The 23,962-nt window shown below is 38.5% G+C and overlaps 1 protein-coding gene across 4 annotated transcripts in view; it reads right to left on the bottom strand.

The window, feature by feature from the left end:
- AVL9 (AVL9 cell migration associated) overlaps positions 1-23,962 on the bottom strand; it is a 42,841-nt gene that overhangs the window by 8,777 nt on the left and 10,102 nt on the right. For 3 of the 4 annotated variants that reach the window (XM_080582975.1, XM_080582976.1, XM_080582977.1), the window contains exons 2-12: positions 16,928-17,048; positions 14,563-14,648; positions 12,709-12,780; positions 11,822-11,911; positions 11,388-11,454; positions 10,720-10,760; positions 9,599-9,637; positions 6,313-6,382; positions 5,221-5,762; positions 2,338-2,472; positions 1,374-1,593 (exon numbers count right to left, since the gene is read on the bottom strand). In XM_080582975.1, the coding sequence (XP_080439101.1) occupies positions 1,374-1,593; positions 2,338-2,472; positions 5,221-5,762; positions 6,313-6,382; positions 9,599-9,637; positions 10,720-10,760; positions 11,388-11,454; positions 11,822-11,911; positions 12,709-12,780; positions 14,563-14,648; positions 16,928-17,048 (1,483 nt within the window). Of the gene's footprint in view, positions 1-22; positions 1,128-1,373; positions 1,594-2,337; positions 2,473-5,220; positions 5,763-6,312; positions 6,383-9,598; positions 9,638-10,719; positions 10,761-11,387; positions 11,455-11,821; positions 11,912-12,708; positions 12,781-14,562; positions 14,649-16,927; positions 17,049-23,962 lie in introns of those variants that run through there. The other variant, XM_080582978.1, reaches the window with a different exon arrangement.

Genomic DNA, 23,962 nt, shown 5'->3' with positions numbered 1-23,962 from the left:
GATGTGAACTTGTAGCAATTCACTACAGGTATAATAGAAGAAAAATGACTGCATTTTAAAGAAAAACTGGAATTTTCCAGACTCTCATCAAATCAAAGACAAGTCAATATTAGTACAAAGAACCTAACATTTCAAAAAATGTTTTATTATTTTCAAGTGTCCCAAATACAAAAAGCCAAGACAAAACGAAACACTTAAAAATGAGAAAAGCTTGGTTTTGTTTCTTCTTAATTAACTTGTAAAGTTCTAAGTGAAGAGCTCAACTGGAAAAAGAAAGTCACACAAACATAGACCTCTTGACTTGTTCTCTGGGCAAAGACAGAAAGGGCAGAGAAAGGCCACGCGGTAACTGAGAACAAAAACATCATTTACATTGATTTTGGTCAGATACATTAGGATTTGCTGTACTATGTTAATGCTCATTCAAATACAGTAAATTTCAAATCCACTCCAAAACCACAGTATGAGCTACTGTGGAATCAACTTATCATAACAACCCCTTTAAAATACAGAAGATTGTGGGAAATCATTTTAGAACCAGACAGTGAAGTAGTATGAATTTCATGAAAAGCCTGACATTCCATTATCAAACTATTAATCATCTTAAAATATTAATGTTGTCAGACAAAGAACTTTTCACCTTTGAGACTATAAAATCACATTTTTGATCTCATTGCTTCTCAGAAACACCACAGAACAGAAACTGAGTTACTTTACTGGTGTGAAAGGAGAATAATCATGAAGAGTATGAAGTCAAGAGGGTTAGTGGTTGGCAAACTTCCACAAATAAGCCACTGATTCTTTTGGCTGCATTCATGCACGAAAGGCTGCAACACAGAGTATTCCCTCTGAGTTAAGGCAAAAAATGTTGAGCTCCAGGAAACACAAGCTGGTAAAATCCCTAGCTGACAGTTAAGTGAATCCCTTCTAAAGACCATAGCAGGAATGGAAAAGAGATGAGACACAGTAGTAAAACCTCCCAAAAAGAGCCACTTAACTTCATGCCTCCTTGAATCCAATTAGTTCCCCAAACTGAATTTCAGGTCTCAAACAACTCTGTAGGACACCCAAGTTTGTAAAAGTTTCATCATATACAGGGTTTCAGGAACTTCTACTTATAATGAAAGCTTAATTAAATCAAGGAGAAACAGAGAAGAAACGGGTCTGTAAGGCTGTGAAGAATGAGTAATAAGCTTGTCAAGGAATAACAAAGACAGAAAAGGACAACCAAAAAAAAGTAGCACAAAATGAAACTTTAGGCAGAGGGAGATCCAATGACAGGCCACACATGTAATGAAACAGAACAAATACTTTTTTACACCCACCCTCATCTCAATTCCTAGACAAGGTCTTGTCTAGGGTATCTGTTCTACCTGGTTGCAGCACAGCAGCAAGCAGCGCGTGAAGGTAAGCACTGAACTGAGCCCTGATCCACTCATCTCCTCCTTCCCATCCAGTGCCATCAAGGAAAACATCATCTCTGTTCTCAGTTACATGCTTCACCAAGTAATCTGCAAATCTTAGGTCAGCGGTTGTAGGGTTCAGGATCTTACGGAGTTCTGGATCGTGGATTTGTACATGAGCATCTTCTATCTGTATGAAATAATTCCAAGGGTAAAAATTTATCTAAATAAAACTGCTCAAACATACTACTACATACTGCTACTGACAAGCAGCTACCTAAATCAGAATGCAACAGTCTCAACAAATATCAAGAAGAAACAAATGACCAAAGAAATCCTGAGTGAAAAGTTCTCACTGTCAGCTACTGCTCTGACACAACCAGAACCTCATCATCAACCAGGCAGAGTTAAAAGCTGCTCATTTGAAAGGATTTGGCAAGAGAAAATTGGTGTTCACGTGTTTTCTTAGAGGCTCTTTTGGATTTTCACTTCAATTTATGAAGTTCACTATCAATATGTAGCTATCCTAGGCTGATTGTATAGTTGTATACACTTACTAGAACAGACATATTGCTTTCTGAGATACTGTTTTTAACATGTCAATTATATCAAGAGGAAATCATCATTAACACGTTTTATTCTCTAACTGTATGTTTCTCAGCTCAGAGCACTCATTTTTGAAGAGCTTAATCCAAAGCCACGAAAAAGATGAAAAAGCCTGTGACATGAAAAGTAAAATTACACCTTAATTACAGCTTAAAGTTCTGTCCTACCCCAAGAACTGATACAAACGGAATACCCTTCAGCATTTAAGAATTTATTTCATAGAGAAGTAATTCAAAAATTCAGACATGAACCCAAAACTATACATTCAAAATGCAACCTCTTTTTTCCCTCCCTTCCAGTTCACGAAGTTCAAATGCAAAGATCATACTTCCACAACTGCGTCGCTCAGGTGCTTTTGCTGACGGAACAGGATATTGGTGGCTCCTGCAACAAAGCCGCGGACTGTTACATCCGACAGGAGATGATGTTGCTGCAGTGCCATGTATGGCAAGCAAAGGTATCCCTAAAGCAACAGAGATATTTAGAGGATTAACAAAAGCCCCCTCTCCTCTAAAAAAAAAAAAAAAAAGTCTTTATTCAGAGTTATGTCCCTAACAAAAGTTAGCACATTTCACCCGGAATGAACAACACTGGTTACTACAATTTCAGCTGCAGTTATCTGTTGTTTTGCTGTATTTTATCCGCAAAGTAAAGGAACCAAATTCTACATAAATTGGGAGTTCCAAGAGGTTGTGTTGCCTTCCAGTCTCAGGACTGAAATACAAGGTGAATTGACAAGAATCCAGTGTTTACAAGGTAACAGAATAAGTAATATGCATCAATAATGAGTTCTCAGGGCAGTTCAGAGACAGGAAGTCAGCAGAGATGAAGATGCATCTCTCCATTTGCACACCATGAGCTCTTTTGACATGCCTCAAGTCTACAATGCAGGAGAGCTAGAAAAATACAGGACTGATATCCACATTTGATAGATGGACATTTCCAAGTTCTAGAGATAACAATCACTTTTTGATGAGCATATGCAGGCTTTAAAAGAGAATAATATAGAAAGCAACGCACTGTGCTCCTCAAACACTCCATGCTTACATTAATCTAGCATCCCACACTCCAATAAAAAAAAAAACACAAACAACACAACACATTTTGAAAGAAGTGTCATAAGGCTTTGAGGTAAGATATTCGAAGAGCACTGAGAAACAGCTGTAGTTATTTTAATTTTAGTTTTAAATATAGGAACACCATAACTCTAGGACTAATACTCAAGCCTAATTCCAGCTGTTCATTTGCATAAAGCACACCACAGTTTATTCACTAGCAGAAGCCCAGAAAAGCTAACGGCATACTGGAAAGAAACAAAGAGCACATGTACTTTATCACACAGTGCGTAGTAATTGGAAACATATGGAAGAAAGGAGCACTATTCCCTTTTGCCATATTGAACACAGGGATGGCTTTCCAGATGACAAGCACTTATCGGCTGAAAGCAAAAACAGCCTGTGTCAAAGGAACAACAGTGCTTTGAGATGGAATCACCAACCTAAAACAGAAAAAAAAAATCAGAAAAATATAGCCCATGCTGGTAAAGGAAGGTCTAACTGTTGTATATGTAAGTAGCAAAGTGTTGGAAACTTCACTATTTTAAAGATCAAGCATCAGTTCCCAAAAGTCCAATTTCTCTGTAAATATAACAATGTTTATTTCTGTGCCCTTGTTCAATTTATTTTTTTAAAGAATACAATTGAAGCGAGTTTTAGTTCTTACAGAACTGCTAGTAAAGAAACAAGTATCACAACCTATTTTTCCCTATGCTCTGATGCATTTGGATACATTATTTTATCATCTGGCAAAGTTTCCTCCTATTCAAATTTGTTAGTCTTTCCATGGCATGGCATAAAACAACCCAGAGATGAGAGCTCCAAAAGAGATTCAAGCTTTCCAGTAAGTGGTTAAACTTATAATCATATTTTTCTGGTAATTTTGAGATGTAGAGCCATTTCTGTTTAATTACACTGAATGTATTCAGATGAAAAGTGCCTCTGTGAAATAGAAGGTGAACACGTAGAAACCGCCAACTTCTTTAAGGTCATTTACTTTTCCATTTCATGAGCTTGGTGGCAAATTAAGTTTGCACACTTAGGCCTCCTTATCAATGATTTGATTCTTGCTTTCAATCTTGTTCTTCAACAGACCTAAATTAAATACAAATTACAGGCTATTCTTTTGATTAGACAGACCATAAAGACAAACACCAGACTCTACATCAGTGCTGAAAAACTATTTCTAACAGTGACAGGGAAGATGACATTTGAGCTGCTCACTTGGACCCACTTAGTGTACTCTTTCCAATGAAAGGTATTCCAAGAAGCTCAAATATCATTGTCAAATACAACATTCTGCAAGAAAACACAAGTGTCTACAAAGGAAGAAATGCCACTTTGAACCTCATAACCTTCAGGAAATAGATCTGAATCTTCTGCTTTCTGGGCAAGTGCTCACCTAAAGGGTTATTACATTAAAAAAAAAACAACACACAACAACAAAAAGGTATCGTATCACTTCTTTCACTGACAAAGCTATTTTTAAAAGGGAGGCATTTTCTCCATTTTATACAGAGAACCAGCTCTGGTAGATGTATTGCTTGTTATTGAACAATGCCCATCAAAGCCTGTACAGGAACTCTGGGATACCTGGAGTTCAGTTAGGCATTTTTTAGTGAAAGCTTGAAGCTGAGCAGCTCAGCACTGTGCATGGGGAGAGCCACAGACAACCAGGTAGTGTTATATAAGGAAGGGGGGGAAATATATATATACATAAGAGAAGGAAAACAGGCTTAGGAGGGAGCTAAGATAGCTTTCAGAAACTTAGTTTGGATTAAGGTATCTAAATACTTAAGTACTCTGATCTTGACCCATACAGATTAGATCAACAATTCTTCAGAGTAAAAGAAAACAGTGGTTACTCATAGATACCGTTCATTAACCATGCTGGGTCTAGAGGTTACCATCACGCAGAACTGCAAACAGTACAGAAGTGCATGTATGAAAGGGGAATGTATGTGCGTGTGCACACCCCTCAGACACACAAGAGCTCTTTCCACCTGCCTATGAACACGCAGTCACTTGTCAGAGACTTACTTACGTGTTTTGTAGTACCCTACTGTCCATTTGGAGCTGGGTAACTAAAATTATTAGCCACTTCTGAAAAACAGAAGTCTTTATGAGTTACCTGGTATTATAAACAACCTGTTTACCTTTGTAAAAATAGCCAACGGCATACCATACTGGTCCTCTTCCAACCCAGATACCAGTCCTGGAACAAGCACTGCGTGTCCTGTATTTGCCTGGGGCTGCACAGTGATTGGAAGGGTTTCTGAACTCCTGCATTCACTTGGGAGATTTTCAGCCTGTTCTGATGCTGCGTTTTCACGTACTCCTTCTTTCATATTAGACTCCTCTAAAATGCTGGGATCTAAGGTCTCCCATTCACTTTCAGAGGACTCTGGAGAAGTGCGGGAAGGAACTTTCAAGTGCTGCACAGTACCATTGGAGGACTGAGCTCCGTTGCAAATCTTCTCTGACTGGGAGAAAGGCACGTTTGTGTTCTGACCTCCCAGCGAATGGTTTCCTGCCATCTTCCTGCCTCCCTTCCCCATTCCCAAGTTTGTATTTGAAGTATCAGCAGCAGATACAGAGTCATCTAACCGTGGTGTAATTTCTTGCAAGACAGCATCCTCCGATATGCTCTTTCTTGGTCTGTAGTGTGAGCAGTCAGTAAGACCATGTTCAATCATACCTGGAAAGTGACAGGACCCATGGAAATTAGCATCTCAATATAAACTTAAATAATTTTTGTTAAAGAAAATGAAGAAAGTGCCCTTGTGTACACAGTGGAAATAATGTATTTTACAACAGCACTTGAAAAAACAACCAACCAACCTCTCTCCCCAAAAGAAGCAACCCCAACTTTTTGCTTTGAGGAGACTGGTTACAAGTTAAGAATTAGTAAGGTTAAGGGTTTGTCTGTTTTGTTTTCAGAAGCACATGCAGAAGGAATATTTGATTTTTAAGGAACTTGCAGGAACGTTTGACTAATTCAGAGTGCCGTTTATGTTACCTACAGGCAGTACAGAAGATCCAGTGGCTCTAATAGGTAACCCATAGAGTGCATATAATGTTAGGATATATGCCCACAATACATGCACACGCATACAAGTTAAGACATTTTTCAGTCAATATATCAATGTAACTATTGTTGCATAAGTTGTTTCCCACGTGAAACAGTACAGGCAACTTTTTAATATGGTTTCTGGTAGTAACTGAGAAGTCCAAATTTCTCTTCTTACCAGGAAATAGTGACAAGACCGTCATCAGAGCTCCCACCAATCTATTTACTGGAGAAATATAAAACAGCACCTGGGAAGGAAAGAAGAAGGAAAAAACAGGAGAAGAGGGCAAGAGAGGAGAAGGGAAGTAGGGAGGAAAATAAAAAAAGAAATAAAAAATAAAAAGTTACACTTAAGTATGACAAAGAACACCTGCAAACTAGTCAAGGAATTTATTTATTTTAAAAAGGAAGTCTGCTTACCCACAAAAGCTCTCACAACTGTTCAAATTAAATATTTAAATATGTATAGTGTGTATTTCTATATTATAAAATACATGTTATATATATGTGCCTGTGTGCATAATATATATCATTAGTCATTCAGTCAAGATTTTTTTTGACTGCTTTTTTGGATCCAGCATGCTGATTGGATCAATTTTAGAAAAAAATCCAATTAAACAACTGACAAGAAGTTATTTCCAGCACTCTGCATCAGTTGTTGTTAATTTGTAGTACATTAAAGTGTCTCTGTTATAAATCAAAGAGACCAAATAATCTCCATTCCAGAATTCTGACAAAAATCTACACAGGAAAAAAAATCCCTTCTAAGAAAATATATTAAAGATACACAGATAAGCAAAAAGCAGGATAAATGCAGCACGCATTATTAGAGATATTTTCCTATGATAAAAAAAATGAGTTTATGGAAACAGAAAACATGATTGTTTTTCCATGTTATGCCTTAAGTGCTTTACTGAAGGTAGTATCAATCTCCTTAATTAAATTACAGAGACTAGTAATAGTAAATTAGTTAAGAATTCAAATGGGGGATGTAAAAGGCTAGCAGTGAAAGAAGAAACAGAAGGCTGACTGAATGTTACTACTGAAGTTCCTCCAAGAAAGACCTTCAGAGGAAGGGAGGAACAAAAAAAAAAACCAGGAAGAATAAAGAAACGGGTCTTGTTTAATAATGGCATTTTTACACCTTCTGTGAAAAAGGAGAACAATAGAAGTAAACAAATAAGAATTAGAAAGAATCAACAATGCAAAGGAATACAGGATTATCACAGACAACTTCATGACTTTGCAGGCCAGTTTTATAGGTGCATAATGAAATTAAAAGTGCAAGTTCGTGGACTTAGCATTAAAAAAAGACTTCTGCTGTAAGCTCAGAAGTCGCTTTAGAAGTGACCGATGAGTAACTTAAGATCCACTTGCACATCTACGAGCTGCTAATTTGATGGAACAAATTAAAAGACCTATGCAGTCCTAAACACATACTAAATAGTGTTAATGGTTCCTCAGCTGGAAACAGTCTGTGTGTATTACCCTGTACAATCATCCCTCTCCACCCCCCCCCCCGTGTTCAAGATAGGTGAACTCAAATTCCAATAACCACAGAAAAAAGCATGATGCGAAGAACAAGCAGATCAGCTGAGAAAAGAATTTCTGCTGATACCAGTAGGAATGAACTCTAACTTCTTTTAAGATACTGGTCAGTATGAAAAATACGGGATGCAATAGCGGGGAACAGGACCCCCACAATACCTCTTCCAGTTTTAGATTCTCACATACCATGTATTCCTAGTTATTTCTGTAGGCTTAAAAGTAAGTTTTGCTAAGTCTATAAAGAAGTACTTTGTTTTCAAGAAATCTATTCAAAATTTAGCTTTTAGTTCGGGTGGACTGCTTAGTTACGCCAAGCACTTTTTTGTATTTGTTCCACCAAGTAGTCCCTCTGCCATCTTTCCATCTGTATGGGTGCACGCTTTGTTACTCCTCCTACATTATATGGCCTACAACATTTACATCAGCAAACTGTGTGGTCCTGGCAGCAGAAAAATCAAACGATCACCTGGAAGTAGTCTTCCAGCCTAATAACAGCTGAGAGGTGAAAAAATAAAATCCCTTTAGTCTGTGGAAAAGCATCAACCAAATTGCTAGGGATTAAAGAAAATCAGTCTGTGGCAGTGAGGTGTTTTTCAGCTCAAGGAAAATTGGCATTACTTGATTACTTGTGGCTTCTTGCGTATTATATTTAAGGTCTTTGAACATACAGATTTCCACAGCTATTCTTGAATCTTAACGTCTGCCAAAAACAGGCAGCACCAGAAAACCCAAACTCTTCGTTTTGAACTTGGAAGTGTTGTCTTGCTGTTGGAGCTTTGGGATGAAAGAAAAAAAAACAACCCCCACAAAAAATCTCACAGGTTTATTCAATAAGTATCCACTTATTTTCAAAACAATTTCACGTTTGAGTCACATGAACATGCTTGGGAAAGCCTCCCTTCTCTGCTCCTTCTGTGCATTTATGACTTGTTGCTTAAGCTTCAGAAAATAGCTCTGTAGAATTGAATTTCAAATCAGAAAATTGTAGCTCAGTATTTTGTTTATGTAAGCCCAAGTTCTGAACTGTCACGATGAAATGACAGCTTAAAAGCTTTTAAACAGATCAATAGAGAAGCTGGGTTTCTTCAGTGGGTTCACTGGAAAAAAAGTGAAATTTGGAGAACTGAAAGTAAAATTTAAAGCACAAGACAAAAAAAGTCTTCATAAATATAAATATGTCTGGGAGTTGATACATGTTCATATCACTGAAAGTTCTTCTTCTGTTAATACCCTGAGACAAGAAAACAAATGTGTGTACTATTTCAGATCTGCTTGTACATTTTGTAGATTCCACTTAACTTGCTAAAGTGGCATTGTTTCTGAGACAGCAAGATACCCCAAAGAAAACACTGAGTGCAGAATTCAACAGTTTATAGCAATATATGCTCTGACTTTACTCAGCATGACTTGACAAAAATGACTTCTCACATTGTCTCCTCCAGCTGTCTGTGCAATTCAGGTTTGAAAGACATTCCTTGCACCAGTTTCTTTTGGTATGCCTATTTAAAGCCTGAATCAAAAATTCTACTTAGCAAAATCTGTAAAGCTGTTTGCTCCTTTTTAGGTCTCAACATTTCCATCTGCTCTTTCACATAAATACCTATTTACACTATGTGCTTCCCTTCTTACCTTTTATAATATGTTAAGTTACTCTGCTCACATTTAATATTTTACTTCACAGCTATTAATAGAGTATGGATATAACAGTAGCAGAGGCAAATTTATACATCAACACACAACAGTTACTTTGAACATATTTTCCTAATTTACTCATGTATGCAAAATTGCTGATACAACTCCAGATACTTTATTTTAATTTAACTTTATTTTTCACTGGTATGTTCCACATATCTTAATATAAAAGATATTTCAACTACATTTCCATTTCAACTATCTGCTTCAGATAAAAATGATACCTTTTTCTCTAGAAGAATCAATTTAAAAAGGATCAAGACCTGAAAAAAAAACAAAGGAAAAACATGGTAAACGAAGCTGTACCATTTACCAAAATTACTGTGCAAGCTTAATCTTATTCAAAATTTCGTGTTATTCACTTCCTGTCAAATGATCAGATACATCTGACCAGTCAATGGGTATCGGAACACTGTTTTTCTCCACCTGAGCACTCTTTAAAATGGCATTTGAGAAGCACAAATGAAAGACTGCGCAGACAGGAATTGTAATTTGAATTATATAAGGTGATTTATAAATAAAGAACATGTTGTATCATTCCAGAATTGTAAAGAGCAGTAAATCGCATAAACACAGAAGAGTTACTTCACAGAATCACAGCAATTAATTGGGCCAAATACCAAGAATAGCATTCACCTTACCTAATTTTAGACATCTACAGACAAGACATCTAGATCAGAGGTGGCTGTCTAGGTTTTTTATACCCAAAGAAAAAAAAAAAAGGCAATTTTGGGGCATGACTGGAAGACATCTGAAGAGAAACAAGAGTCTACTAAGAATGCACAAATAAACCACTAAATCCAGAATCTCATGTTTGTTTCCTTGATGCTTCTCAGTTAAAGATTTTAAATGCTATTTGTAACTTAGCTACAGTATACAAACAGTCCATTTCCACAGTCATTATCAAAAAAGAGGGGTTCAATTACTTTCAGGTTGTATGGTGCCAAGAGCTGCAAAAATTACACGGTAACAGGAAAAACGCTCCAAGTGTCTGCAATGACTTTAGCAGTATTCTTCCATCACATTCATTCGACAAGGAACAGGAAATAGAAACAAGACCATAATTGAGATACCACTTTGGGACAGAACTAAAGAAGTGTAACAGAAACCTAAAACTCTCCAGGAAATACAGAAGACAGACAAAATTTCTCAGTCTGGAACTTACTGAATGTCTGTAGGTGGAAGGGGAAGGAAAATCAGGAGGCTGTAAGCAGAAATACTTAGGGAACAATCTTCTTACTTCTAGCTCAGGTATGTCTAGACATGTTTACTTTTCATACCGTCACAAAGCATTTTACTCTCAAAATAAGTGCTCTGTTTTATAAATCTAGCAGAGAAAGCCTACCTTGTGTCTAAAATGAAGAACAAGATCCCGAGGAGACAGACCTGGGATACCAAAGAGACAGCAATTATTCCAGTTCAATGGCTAGTAAAGATATTAACTTTACTTTTTGTCACCATTTTGTGGGGGGAGAGGATACACTCATTATGCATTCTACATGAATGTGGTTATTTAATAGCAGAACTCATACCACATTCTCTCTTTTGTGCAGGAACAGTAACAAAATGAACAGTCACAATGAGTTGCTACTGTTGGCTGCAATGCAGTGTTACAGAAACATTGAAGTAAATCCTACATTGTACATTCAGCAAACACAGGTAAGAGTCAGAATCAAATGGAAGATTTCCCAAATAACAGGTAGACAAAACGTCAAGTACTCCAAAACATCATCTAAAAAAATTAAGTACTGTTTCTCAAAAGCACATGAGCAGTCACTTGTCAGACTGTCAGGTCAAGACACAACTCACAACTAACGTCCATTATGAAAGCAGAACTGCCTTTATTTGACATTTATTTAAATCCATTAATAAAGAAAAGCATAACAGAATACTGTGCAGGCACACTGACCTTTGTGCTTAATCTGTTAATGCACATAAGCAAATTAGCTCAGGAAGGGAATATGTTGATTAGGGTAACATTATCTCTGCTACTTGTACAGGAAAATCACTTACCAAGATAAACTTGTGACCCTTCTAGTGAAGTCCCTCCCAAGGAACTATTCATATGATCATAAAGTTCCTGGAAAAGTTAAAACAGAAGCCAACCAACCAACCAAACAAAAACAATGGAAGTCATTAGTCATTCAGGCACAAAATCCAGAATAAGAAAAAAAAATTATTCAAAGATTTCAATGTTTTATTCCAGAAAGAACGTCAAGTATTATTAATGGAGTCAATGGAGATACAGGCTGACTATCATGCTTGTTCTTGTACTTCAATACAAATCAGAAAGTTGAGGGTCATGTAGTTCCCGTAATTTATTACAGGAGCTGAATAGCCAAATAACCTATGAAAACAGAATATCTGAGCAAACCACTAGTTCAAAATGCTGAAGTCTTTAGCCATATACTGAAGGCCTTGCTCTACATGGGCAGTACTTAAGTTACCTTTAGAATTGAAATTTGCGAGAAGTCTTTCTCCTCAAAATACGCATGGGTGATGAGCTGCAGCTTTGCCTGAAGTAACCCATACAAAGGCTTGAAAGGAAAACAAACAAAAGCAAGTGAAAAGAAAATGTAGTCCACTTGTTTAGAACTTAAGTTTTCTCCCATTCGCATCCTGCAATATAGTCAACTAACTACTACACACAGTTCACGGGGGGGGGGGGGGGGGGGGGGCGGGAATGGAAGGATCCAACTCCTTAGTTACTACTTTGCAACATCTTTCTCCTGTGCTCATTTTAAGTAACTATTTTCTTTCCATTTGCACATACTATACCATCACTGAGCTTATTTCTGGAAAGGTATTTTCCTGCTTTATATATTGCTCATGCAGCTGTAATAGTAGCTTTTTCTTCAGCTCTAAGTGCAGAAAGAACTTTTATTCCCTGCCTGGAGAGTGGTAGCTTTTGCTAAGTAGAAGTACAAGGTGGCCCCTCAAAACAAAAGTATATCTGTGACTATCTTTCACAGTTGTCAATAGCCACCCCCTTCAGTTATAATAATGATCTAACCCTGATATCATATATATAAATATACATATGAAAGGAAGAATTAGTAGCACCTAAGAATCAGCAGGAGTGCAAATAGATATCCCAGTCCCTGACAACAGGCAGACACTTTTACAATTTCTCTTACAAGGAGGTACCAATTCAAGGCAGCTCATCCAAATGCCAAAGCCTTCTGATTAAATTTTACTTCACCATTTTGTTACCCTCTGCAATGATTTAAAAAATTGTATGTTTAGAGCTGGAAGTTCCAAACAAGAATATGGGAACCAAACGATTTTACTATGGTATTTAGAAGTGTTTTGAGAGTTAAACAAACATTCTTACCAGCTGACTGAGAACACAGACACTTTTCTGCACTGTTTCTCGGGTGATGTCTGCTTGCCGTACTTTTAATGCCTAAGAAATAGAAGTATTACAGTATTATTACCCCCACACAACTTCAAGAACAACTCTTTTACAGGTCTAGTTGCCATATAGCCCCTTTTTTAAACAAAATCCTAAAACTGACTGCCTTCAGCGGAGGAATATCCGAATGATGTAACAGTGTCTTTACCTAATACAAATGGTCAAAGCACTGACTTGTCAGAGTTGTGATCTCATCCCACTGTGCACACAGCACAGATGCAAACACAGCTGTGATGACAGGCAGAGGACTGCTTAAAAGACACTAAATAAACAGCCCTGGAATAGCCCAGCAGTAGCCCTGGAAAAGGCAATGGCATTTTAAACTCAAGGTTATGTAACAGAAAAGAAGAAGCCACAACACACCACTTACTCTTCTCTAATATTATCAGTGAAAATGGATCAGGCTGAAAAGTCTGTCAGTCAGGCCTGGGAGCAGTTTGCTTTACACTCAGTAATTTTCTTTGAGCCATCCATAAAATAAAAGAGGTAGAACAAACTCCATTCTCAGCCAGACCAAATGGTCCTACTACTCAACAGCACAACTATAAAGGGTGAGGGCAGAAATACAGCCAAGTGATTCACTCAACTGCATAAAACAGCAAGTGTGCAGACTGCAGCCCACGCATCAAAAAGCCAGATGGGAAGAGCGCTGGAGTTGCTATATGAAACACACATTATTTTATATTCTACTTGTTCCAAAGAGTTCAATTTAAAAATCTATTTTATCTAAATTGGTTAGCAAACAGTATAAACTGCAATCAAGAACACAAAAAAGCCAAGTTAAAATAATTGTATAGTTAAATAGAGCAAGACTTCAATCACAGAATACAGTGAGGACTGGCTGTAAAGATAGTGAGTGAACTAAAATCAACATGGATTATGGTCAAAAGAAACAGAGCTAAAATCTGCACGTGGAAGATGTCTCCTACAGCATAAAGAGAAACTTCAAATGTAATCAAGGTGCACTTGAGACAAAGAGTACAAAATTTGCATCTTCTGAATGCAAGACACTTTCAGCGCTCAAAGCCACACAGCATTCCAGATTCTTAGCATCTCACTGGAAAAGGAGTGGTTTTGCTGTTGTTTTAAAAAAAACTGTAGTAACACAATTGTAATTACATAGGTAATACTACTGCTGCTTCTTTTGAAAATTTGGGTACACTCCAGTAGATCAAACACATCTTTCCCCAAAGTGTGATCAGATATACACTGTAGCTCTCTTACCAGTTTTTCCAGCTTCCTGCTAAAAGTTCAGTATCAGTAAGCAGCTACATAGCTGCATAAAATGAATGGCAAGATTCTGGTCCAGTCTGCAAGCATACTTTTGGCAAAGGAAATAGGTGAAGAGAAACATCACTACATTTGCATGGCCAGAACCCAATAAATACTCCAAAATTCTTTGCAGTCACACAGTGGAGAAATTTAAACAGCTTCCACCCAAGAGTCTTACTTCCTGGCAACTGGTCTTGACAGCCTGACAGACTGTCAGCTTCATTTTGCTACTTGGGATTGATACCTGGTTCTCTCAAGAACCAAAACATATTGGTCAATTGTCTTGGACATTTCAAAAGATCACAATATATGCCCGATAACATGAGGGAAATAAATAGTTCTCAAGTTCTGTAGCTACCTACTGAGTAAATTTTCACAGATAGTTTTTAAAGTAAACTGATCATGTAGTTTGAATCTTGGTGTTAATGAGAGCCATTGAATTTCAGAATCGTAGTTCAAGTCTATTACTTCAGTAGTATTATTCACAGATTGGAAAGTTACCTTTGCTTCAATCTGCCTATAGCAAGAGACACCATATACTGTAGTTTGATCCCCACATCTTGGTGGTAAATGGAAAAACACGGTATCTATGAAAAAGAAAAGAATGTTTCATAAGTCACTAACAAGTGCTCATTATCTTTGTTCTCAGCATCACTTATTTATAAAAGGGTTATTGCTGAATATACTGGCACATGCGTTTTCTGAGATTTGAAAAAAAAGGAAAAAGTCATCTATAAAGCTAAGCCTACACCCAAATTAGAGTTTCCTGATAGCACAATAATTTGTGTAAGAAGCTCCAGCTGTGCCAATATGGATATTCTGACAACAGCCTCACCTTTAGCCTAAGCTCCTTTATCAGCCCACTGACAAATGTTCAGAAGCAGCTATTAACAGCACAGATGCACCACTGAAACCAACAGGTATGCTACTTTCCCAATTCGGTATGGAAGAGCAAAGGCAGGGCACTGTAAGACAAGACCCACAGAACCGGTGGGACTGGGTGGTACAGCAGGTGTGTGATGACATCAGGAAGCTGATTTTTTTTTCTACCTTCACTGCAATTAAGGAGGACATATACAGCTGAAAGGTTAGAGCTGCTGACACCCCTACCCCTACCAAGGTAGATACTCATGTACAGCACCACTATGATAGCAAAAATGATTTGTGAACTCTAGCCTCACACAAAAATTGTTTCCCCTGTGCAAGTGTGACATGAACAAAAAAAAAAATCCCTGTAAAATACGGCACAAGTGAGGGTTACAGCTTGGGATACATACACGCACACACACATATACACACACTTGCTTCTAGTGCCAAAAAAATGTTGCTAAGTCATAATTAAATAAAAATACACATTATGATTGTTTGCCTTTCAAAATGTAGAATGAAATCTTTTTTGAAGGAAAACAAAAACATTTTACTCAGTCTGTAGTAAATGCAGAATAAATGATCACACATGCATTGAGTCCAATGGAAAGAAGGGTTATATATGAAAAAATATTCCCTTGAATAAGTATAATGCCATTATGGAGATCACATGGAGTTTTAGTAAGACTTTAACACATTTCTTGCACCACGCCATGCTCATTGCAAAAATTTAACTGCCAGTGGGAGTTAGTTGAAAACTCAGAATGGAAGAGACAGTTATTAACAGTTATGTTTACTGGAACTTCATCTGAATCAGATTTACCAATTTCACGTTCATGTGTATCCTTGTCTACAAAACACCAGGCTTTACAACCATTTTGTTGCCACGTCTGTTTTTCTTCCCCTTACCAAAACCCACATATTGATAAACTTTTAGTGCAACAATGAAACTGGCCAAAGTTGAGCTTGGATGGTGATGAGCAAAGAGGGAACAGGTAAGTGAGGTTACATACAATTTTCCTGGTTTTGAACATAGCCTCCTGCTCATTACATATTTAGCAATGCAGAAAAAGAACAAAAATCATGACCCAGTGCAGAGTCAGAGGTACTCTTATTGCTGCTGGGAAGGGGATTCTTTTGATATGACTTCCTCTGCTTTCAAAGGCCTCTGGAAGCTGGAGGATTAGAAAGCTAACTACATCAGGTTGAAAAAAAAATAATATTAAAAGTAACATTAAAGGGTCTGTTATTTTGCTGTTTTAAGTGACTTCCTTGTTTGCTGCTGTGCACAAAAAATATGAAAACAACAAGCAAATAAGTGTCAAAGTGATGAACTAACTGCTGTCAAATAAACAAATACATGCAATAATAAACAAATAATGCAATAAAACTGAAAAAAGGAAAAAAAAAAAAAAACTCCTGCAGTGACCTTGCTGGTAACTACATGGTGAAAAAAAAGTTTTATCTTTCTATTCTGCTGACAAATACACTGAAGATCCTACATTTTATATTTGCTGGTTTTCAAAATATGCCTTGCTACAGACATTGAATAGCTTGTAGGTCTTTCTAAGAATCACTGAATGTTAACAGAAATAAGAAAATAAATAATGAGTAGATACATTAGAAAGCAGAATTTCAGAATTTCCATCTTCCCTTAGCTCAAAACTGGATTAGGTTTTACTCAAGAGCTAATTCCTGACTCAGGTAGCTTCTTTAAGGAAAGCTGGTAGCCTTGTTTTGTGTTAGGACTACACACAACTGATATGTAACCTTTAAACTGATTTATTGATGTAGAAGATACAATTTTATGTTTCTTCAGAATTTAAAGTGAAAAAATGATCATATTTATCAATTATTTTGCAGCCTAAACAAGTAGTGCAAGAAATCTAATAGCAAAAAGAATAGTTGATGAACTATTCAGATATTTGGATTTTTATTTGCCTGCAGTAGAAGCAGGTGGGAGGCCTTAGCACATGCAACTTCCTCTCAAATTTCTTACCTTCCTGGTAGTTGTGAGCGCCATCTGGCAAGGCAAGAAATGGCAAGTATTTCCATTCCTCTGGTAAGCCGTGGCTGTCGTGCCCTTCTCCAGGCATTAGAGGAGGGTAGGAGAATTCAACCTAAACAAACCAACCAACCAAAATAGGAAGCAAATAGAGAAGAGATTATTGTTACCAAACAAGCAAGCCTCTGTAATTCAGCCTGGCATTTTTTCTCTTTAGAAATGGCATGAAACAGTTTTTCTTCCTACTAGTATTCCTCCTCTCTTCCTTCCAAGCACCCTTGGACTGACTCATATGCAGTCTAACTGACAGGCCTAGGGCAGATTTGGCTCCCGCAGCTCTCTATCCAGCCCAGTACCTTTTCCTCATGAGAAATACAGAGCAGATGTTCAAGTAGAAGACGTCACCCCAGCAGCTGCCTACCTTCTCCCCTCTGCACACAGCCAGCAGCGCACGGCTGCACCTGCGGTACCAGCAGAGGTCATTGCTGGGGTGCACACCTCCCGAGATCCGATCTGGCTTCTCGCCGCCCCAAGTGCTCATGGCTAGGCAATGCTCTACCACATGCAAGCCTGTGTTTTACTCCAGTGGATACTGAATTAACCTCAGAAACTACACTAACAGCAAAACATTGCTTTTAAATATTTTTATGCCCTTGACTGTAATTATGCAGCAAGTTCTATGCATTTACTACAAGTGCCTCTTTTTTCTTTCCAAGAAATCCTGACTTTCAATTTCACCTTTCATTTGTCTACCTTTTACCTCTTTTTCTCAGTAATTCTCTATTCCTTGCACTATAACATTTGTCTGCCACAGATCCTGAAAATCAGCATCTTCAGTATCATTCTTTCATTTCCTTTCCGTACGGGTAAGCTTCTGGGTTTCTAGCCACTTTCAACAACTCTTTTTTTCCAGATATACATTTCTTAAATCACTGAACACAAATCGAGGCACAAATTTATTGTCAGAAGAAACTGATGCGGGATACAACTCCTCTTGGAAGACATTTGGCTAAAAAATAGTCAGCTCTAGAATGCATAAATGGAAATTTGTAACTCATAGGAAATAAAAAGCATGGCAAGACAAGCACACAAAATCTTAACATTGGATGATAATTTTTTTTATGATTTATGAATACTGTATAGGATGCGGGTAATGAAGAAATGGGAAACAAATCAAGAAAAGTGAAATTTTTCACCTTACCACATGGTGACACTCTTTCTACAATCATTGCCAACTGGCTCCCGTGTTCTTTTGACAGTATGAAATTAGCTGAAAAACTACTTTCTCCCCTTTGTTCTAGCTAGCAGTATGCTGTCAGCACCTCAGGTGCTATCAGATACTCCCAGCAGCAGGGATTTCTGCAGGCTCTGACAGTTCCAAACTCAACAAACTGAACAGGCATTAATGAGACCAGCGATAACCTTGTTTTACATCAGTCTGCTTCTTCTGCATTTTAATGTATATTTCTATATTAACGTGGGTATAGGTGAGAGAGGACCACAAGACTCAGACAAAGCATAATTAAGATCACTTAAGCACCTTTAAATCGTCTATTTTATACAGAGATGTTACGATAGATATGGTTTATATGACATACTGTTCCTCCCCCTCCCCAAAAGGACCCACATAGAGTACCCTCCTTCCTAAGGAGGGATCCCATTTATGTAGTTTAACAGCTTGCAGAAGCACTGCCTCTTGCTGCAGAGGCTGAGAGGGTGCAAAAAACAGAGGCAGACAGCTGTAAGAAGAAAAAGGACAATCCAACAGCAAAGATGGTATCCACTCCCCTAGAGTACTTCTTTCTACCAGCTTCAGAGTTCCCAGTGGTTTCATTTTAAAGCTGTTAAGTCAAACTTTTTCACAAGTAGTCACTGCAGGTGGGATTCATGTCATCTAACTACATATCAAAAAGCAAGAACTCCGAGCCAGCCTTCCTAAGCACTCCACACAAAGAAAACAGACACCTGCAGAGGGTGATTCATCTGATCTGTTTCTTTCCATCATCTCCAAAGAGAGATGGCTCAGACTTGGAAGTCTAACTTGCAGATGACTGAATTAATGCAGATGAAAATCACCCTAACTGTTCCTTATCATCTAGACATCTTGCTTGACTTCTACGGCTCAATTTACAGAACCGCATCAGCTCAGGTTATGATTTTTTTTTTTTTGCATTAAAATCACACAATTCAGTTCTATCACTTCTGAATTTTTGAACAACTGAAATCTCACTAAAATTCTTTCTCAGGCTGTGCCTGTAAACTGCTTGATACAGAATTTGTAGCTAAAGCGACTACACAAAAACCAAAACAATTATTTTTCCTCACATCTTCCACTTTAAACCTAAGAACAACTATGGTGGGGGTGGGACAGGACCACAGAAGGGACCTTTCTCACAGTTCTTTCCTCCCTTCATGGACTGAAGACAGATGAGCTCATTTTTCATTTAATTAACACAACAGAACTCTACCTAAATCTACCTACAGGTATATGCCTAAACACGCACTTGATTTCCCCGGTTGGCATCAATACATAGATGCATTATGAGATTTGCCTGCAAATAAAAGTCTTTGTAATAAAGCTCCGTATTCAATAGGAACAAATACATACACAATTTTTTTGAGTTGATTGCCTGAGAAGATTTTACAGGCTTTTATCCCTTCAAGTAAATTGAAAAAGTCTCCTCAAAGTAAAATTTGTATTAAAACCTGAACTCCTCAGAGACTTCAGAAGAAGCGATATAAAACATGAACCCGAATCTCTGCTCATTTCTTACTCTTCCAAGTGTCAGGGATCTTCATTACAGCTAGAAATATTGATTATGCCTGTCAAGGGGTTTTGATGGCAATGCTTTCTGCCTGTTCCAATTGTCATCTTCTGTATGCAGACTGCCAATGACGGATTTCAGAACAAAAATCAATACAGTCTACTGTGTCATGACTGAGTGGAGAAATAAATAACTGCACCACACAAAATACTTCAACTTCTGTGGATTACCAAGCTAAAATAAAATACAAGAAAAACCTAAACTGAAGGACAATCAAGTTTCTGGAATTGACATTTGTATCTTTCTGTAATTCTGCTACGTTAATTAACCTTTTGTATGCGGTTTGTATTGTATCTAACAGTTTGGATGCAAATAGACAATCTTTTCTTGTTTGGGGAATAAGAAAAAAAAGACTAGGCAATCTGTTTTGGTTCCCCCTCTTTAAATTCACTAGACATTTGCTATCTCGCATTATTCACAGTAATAATAGATGAATGCAGGGAAGGAAAATTGTATTTCTGTTCTTATGTTTAGAAACTAAGATGAGTTTTTCTTTGCACAAATGCATTGATGTTGTCTTGTACTAGATTATGAGTACACAATCAGAGGGGAGGTTAAAAAAGGACTTGGATAAAAGAGGAATTTTCAAAACATAACTGCATGTTATTACACTACTGTTACTGTTATTACTACTATTACACCCATACATTAGAGAGGTAGCCTCCACTGATTTTCAGTGAATTTTATATCCAGGTCAGGCTGTTTTCCCTCTCTGCAAAAGTGTTCTCAAGTGTTAGCAATTACAGCATCAGTTATATCCTCAGTGAACATTAATCAGCAATAACTCAAAACGCTGGTAAGTCACTACAAATACAGACTTCCCATGCTCTCCAGTCAGTCTGCTGTTCCATGTTTGAGCTACTCCATTTACAAGTTAACCCTTCCTACTTTACTGTCACAATATGTGTTCTCCTCTTCAAAGGAGGTATTTTGAAAGATCTCTCTTCAGGCTACAAATAAGGAAATCATGGTCCCTAATAAGTTTTCATGTTGCATGAGTCAGCAATGTGCCCTTGTGGCCAAGAAGGCCAATGGTATCCTGGGACTGCAGCACCTGTTGTACAAGGACAGGCTGAGAGAGCTGTACCTGTTTAGCCTGGAAAAGAGAAGACTGAGGGGAGATCTCATCAATGCATATAGATATCTGAGGGAAGGGTGTGGAGAGGATGGAGCCAGTCTCTTTTCAGTAGTGCCCAGCGACAGGACGAGAGGCAACAGGCACAAACCGAAGCACAGGAAGTTCCAGCTCAATATGAGAGGGCAATTCTTTACTGTGAGCACTGGCACAGGTTGCCCAGAGAGGTTGTGGGGTCTCCTTCTCTGGAGATACTCAAAACCCGCCTGGATGCCATGCTGCACAATGTGCTCTAGGTGATCCTGCTTGGCGGGGGGTTGGACTAGATGATCTTCAGAGGTCCCTGCCAACCTCGACCATTTGGTGATTCTGTCAAGTTCTTCCATTAGTTCAACAAGGAGAAGATTTAAGTTCAGCTCTCTTCAAAAACCTTAATTATTTTAAATGGCAGTACAAAATGAAAAAAGGAAACAAAGATTAAATGAAAAAAAAGCTTTTACTGAGTTGCAGAACTTAATTTACAGTGAGTGAACCTACTCCATTCTAGGAAAAAAATTGCTTTGATGATCTCTCCATTGCTTGTACTGCATCAACAGGTAGAACAACTGTTTCATATGAAGAGAAGGAGACTGGCAAAAACACTAATTACAGTCATAAATAATTTCAATTCATGTCTAGGATACCAGCTCTTCAGATCTCACTTAAGCAGAAAAAGAATAAGAAAAGTAAAAGGATGTTGAATATTGAGGATACTACTAACCAGGAGCGACAAAAACAAACAAACAACCACACACAACAAAACAACAAATTAAAATGACACATGAAAATTGATCCCTCATTTCAAATAAGCCAGTATTTGAAAGCTGGGATTTTTGAAGGAAGTTTTTCTGATATCTTAATTCTAGCACAGACAGAGAAAACCAGTACACCAATGATTTTATCTGAGTCACCATAACAACTGCACCATTCAGCCAAACAAAACTCTTAAGCACATAGTTTGTCTTTCAGCATTGAGAACAACTTAAATCACAATTTAGCCAGATTTAAATGACAAATTTTCCTCATATGTATGACAGAACCAACAGATCAAGATCTACAGGCTGATTAGACAACCTGTAAAACAATACCACCTCTGCTGTAATATTAAAATACAGAGATATAATGACCTCTAACAACATATTCATATATTTATGTATACACATATCTGAAAAGAGTATTCTACACACACACATGGAAACAGCGAAGGGAAATCTATATATCAGAAAGAGATAGGGCACTGTGTTTTCTATCCTTCCAGTTCCTAAAACTTCTTCATGTTCCCCCATCACAAAGCTATAGAGCAACACAAGCTCCAAGACACCATTTGTAGTGCTACGTGTGCACAAGAAAACCATCTACGTTTGCTTCAAAAACTAACTAGGTTAGTACAATTTTTACTATAGGGCTCTTGAAACATAAACAGAAAAAACAAAAATGGAAACCTTAGTACTCATGCTCCTCCGAAGAGGTGCACAATATTACTGCAGCCATTTCAGCCCAGGGGACTTTCTAGGGAGCTCTGTGTCCTCCAGAAAAGTCTTTGTGGTCTTATAGAAAATAAGTTACAATTCATACAGGATGACCTTTTAGGATGATCATGAAATCACAGAATCTCCTGAGTTGGAAGGTACCTATAAGGACCACTGAGCCCAACTCAACTAGCTCCACATAGGACCACCCCAAAATCAAGAAGCATTTGGACAACACTCACAGGGTTTGAACTCTGACAGGCTTGCTGCTTTGACCACTGCCCTGGGGAGCCTGTCCCAGTTCCTGAACACCTTCTCAGTGAAGAACCTTTCCCTGACACCCAGCCTGACCCTCCCCTGTCACAACTCCATGCTGTTCCCTCGGGTCCTGTCACTGTCCCCAGAGAGCAGAGCTCAGCGCCTGCCCCTCCGCTCCCCTTGTGAGGGAGCTGCAGGCCGCCATGAGGCCTCTCCTCAGCCTGCTGTGAGCAGCAATGCATGACTAGCAATGCTGTGCCTGATGCACCCCAGGACAAGGCTGGCCCTTTTGGCTGCCAGGGCACACTGCTAGCTCACATTCAACTCTCTGTTGACCAAAACCCCCAGATCCCTTTCCACAGGGTTGCTCTCCAGCCTCCCCTCCTCTGGCCCATATGCACATCCAAGGTTGCCCCGTCCCAGGTACAGAACCCAGCACTTGCTCTTGTTAAACTTCATATTGTTGGTGACAGGTACAAGGTACCCGAGAAGGCAGCTCCCTTACTGAAACAAAACGGTAACACACAGCTGTATTCCTCAGCTACCTCTGCCCAGTGCAGCAGCTGGTTTACAGCAGGGTCAGCAGCAGCCAGTTTTCCACCCACACAACCAGCTGCACCCATCGACTCTGAAAGGATGTCCCCAGCTCCACAGGCTGGTGGCAACTCCCTCCTCCCATCACCCGAGACCCAGATGTGCATCCCTTCCTCAGCTCTGCTGCATGCCCTGGTTCCCAGTGGCAAAATGGGGGGACCAGTACTGTCGGCATGCTTCAAAGCACACATCCTCTTCAGTGTGGAAGCAGACATTGGATCTAATTCATAGGGCACATGCTGCTGAACCCATGCTTTCCAAGTGAGTGATCACCCTGTTGTATGAGCCAACAAGCATTTGGGTTCTTTACCACAGGACGTCTGATGGGCGCAGAACAGCTCTTAGTTAGCATGCTCCTTACTTACGAGTTTCAGCACTCAGTTTAAACCTGAGTGTGGACAAATTCACCTCCTTGCCAAGCACAAGGCTGAGAAGGTACAGAAACACTGCAACACCATGAAGCACAGAACATGCTCTGCTCTAGGGAATCCTAATGAACCAGGCAGCCCCGTACCCTATTCCCCAGAATGTTATAGCGGGCAAATAACTTGCCTTCAATTTTTGTATGCACAACTTTGAGAGAGCTTTTACAAGCAATGTGCCTGCCTAGGCATAATACTTTGGCACCACATACACACTGTGAGATGGATTACCAAAATTATACACAAACCACATAATACGGTAGTATTAGGACAGGGAACTATTATAAAAATTACATTAACAACCTTGTAAAAGTGCCGAGAGGCCAAGCTACTATTATTTGAAAGCA

The sequence above is a fragment of the Anser brachyrhynchus genome (assembly GCF_964034855.1).
Source record: "Anser brachyrhynchus genome assembly, chromosome: 2".
NCBI lineage: Eukaryota > Metazoa > Chordata > Aves > Anseriformes > Anatidae > Anser > Anser brachyrhynchus.
The sequence above is the reverse complement of the archived record's forward strand: the minus strand, read 5'-3'. Positions and strand labels throughout refer to the sequence as shown.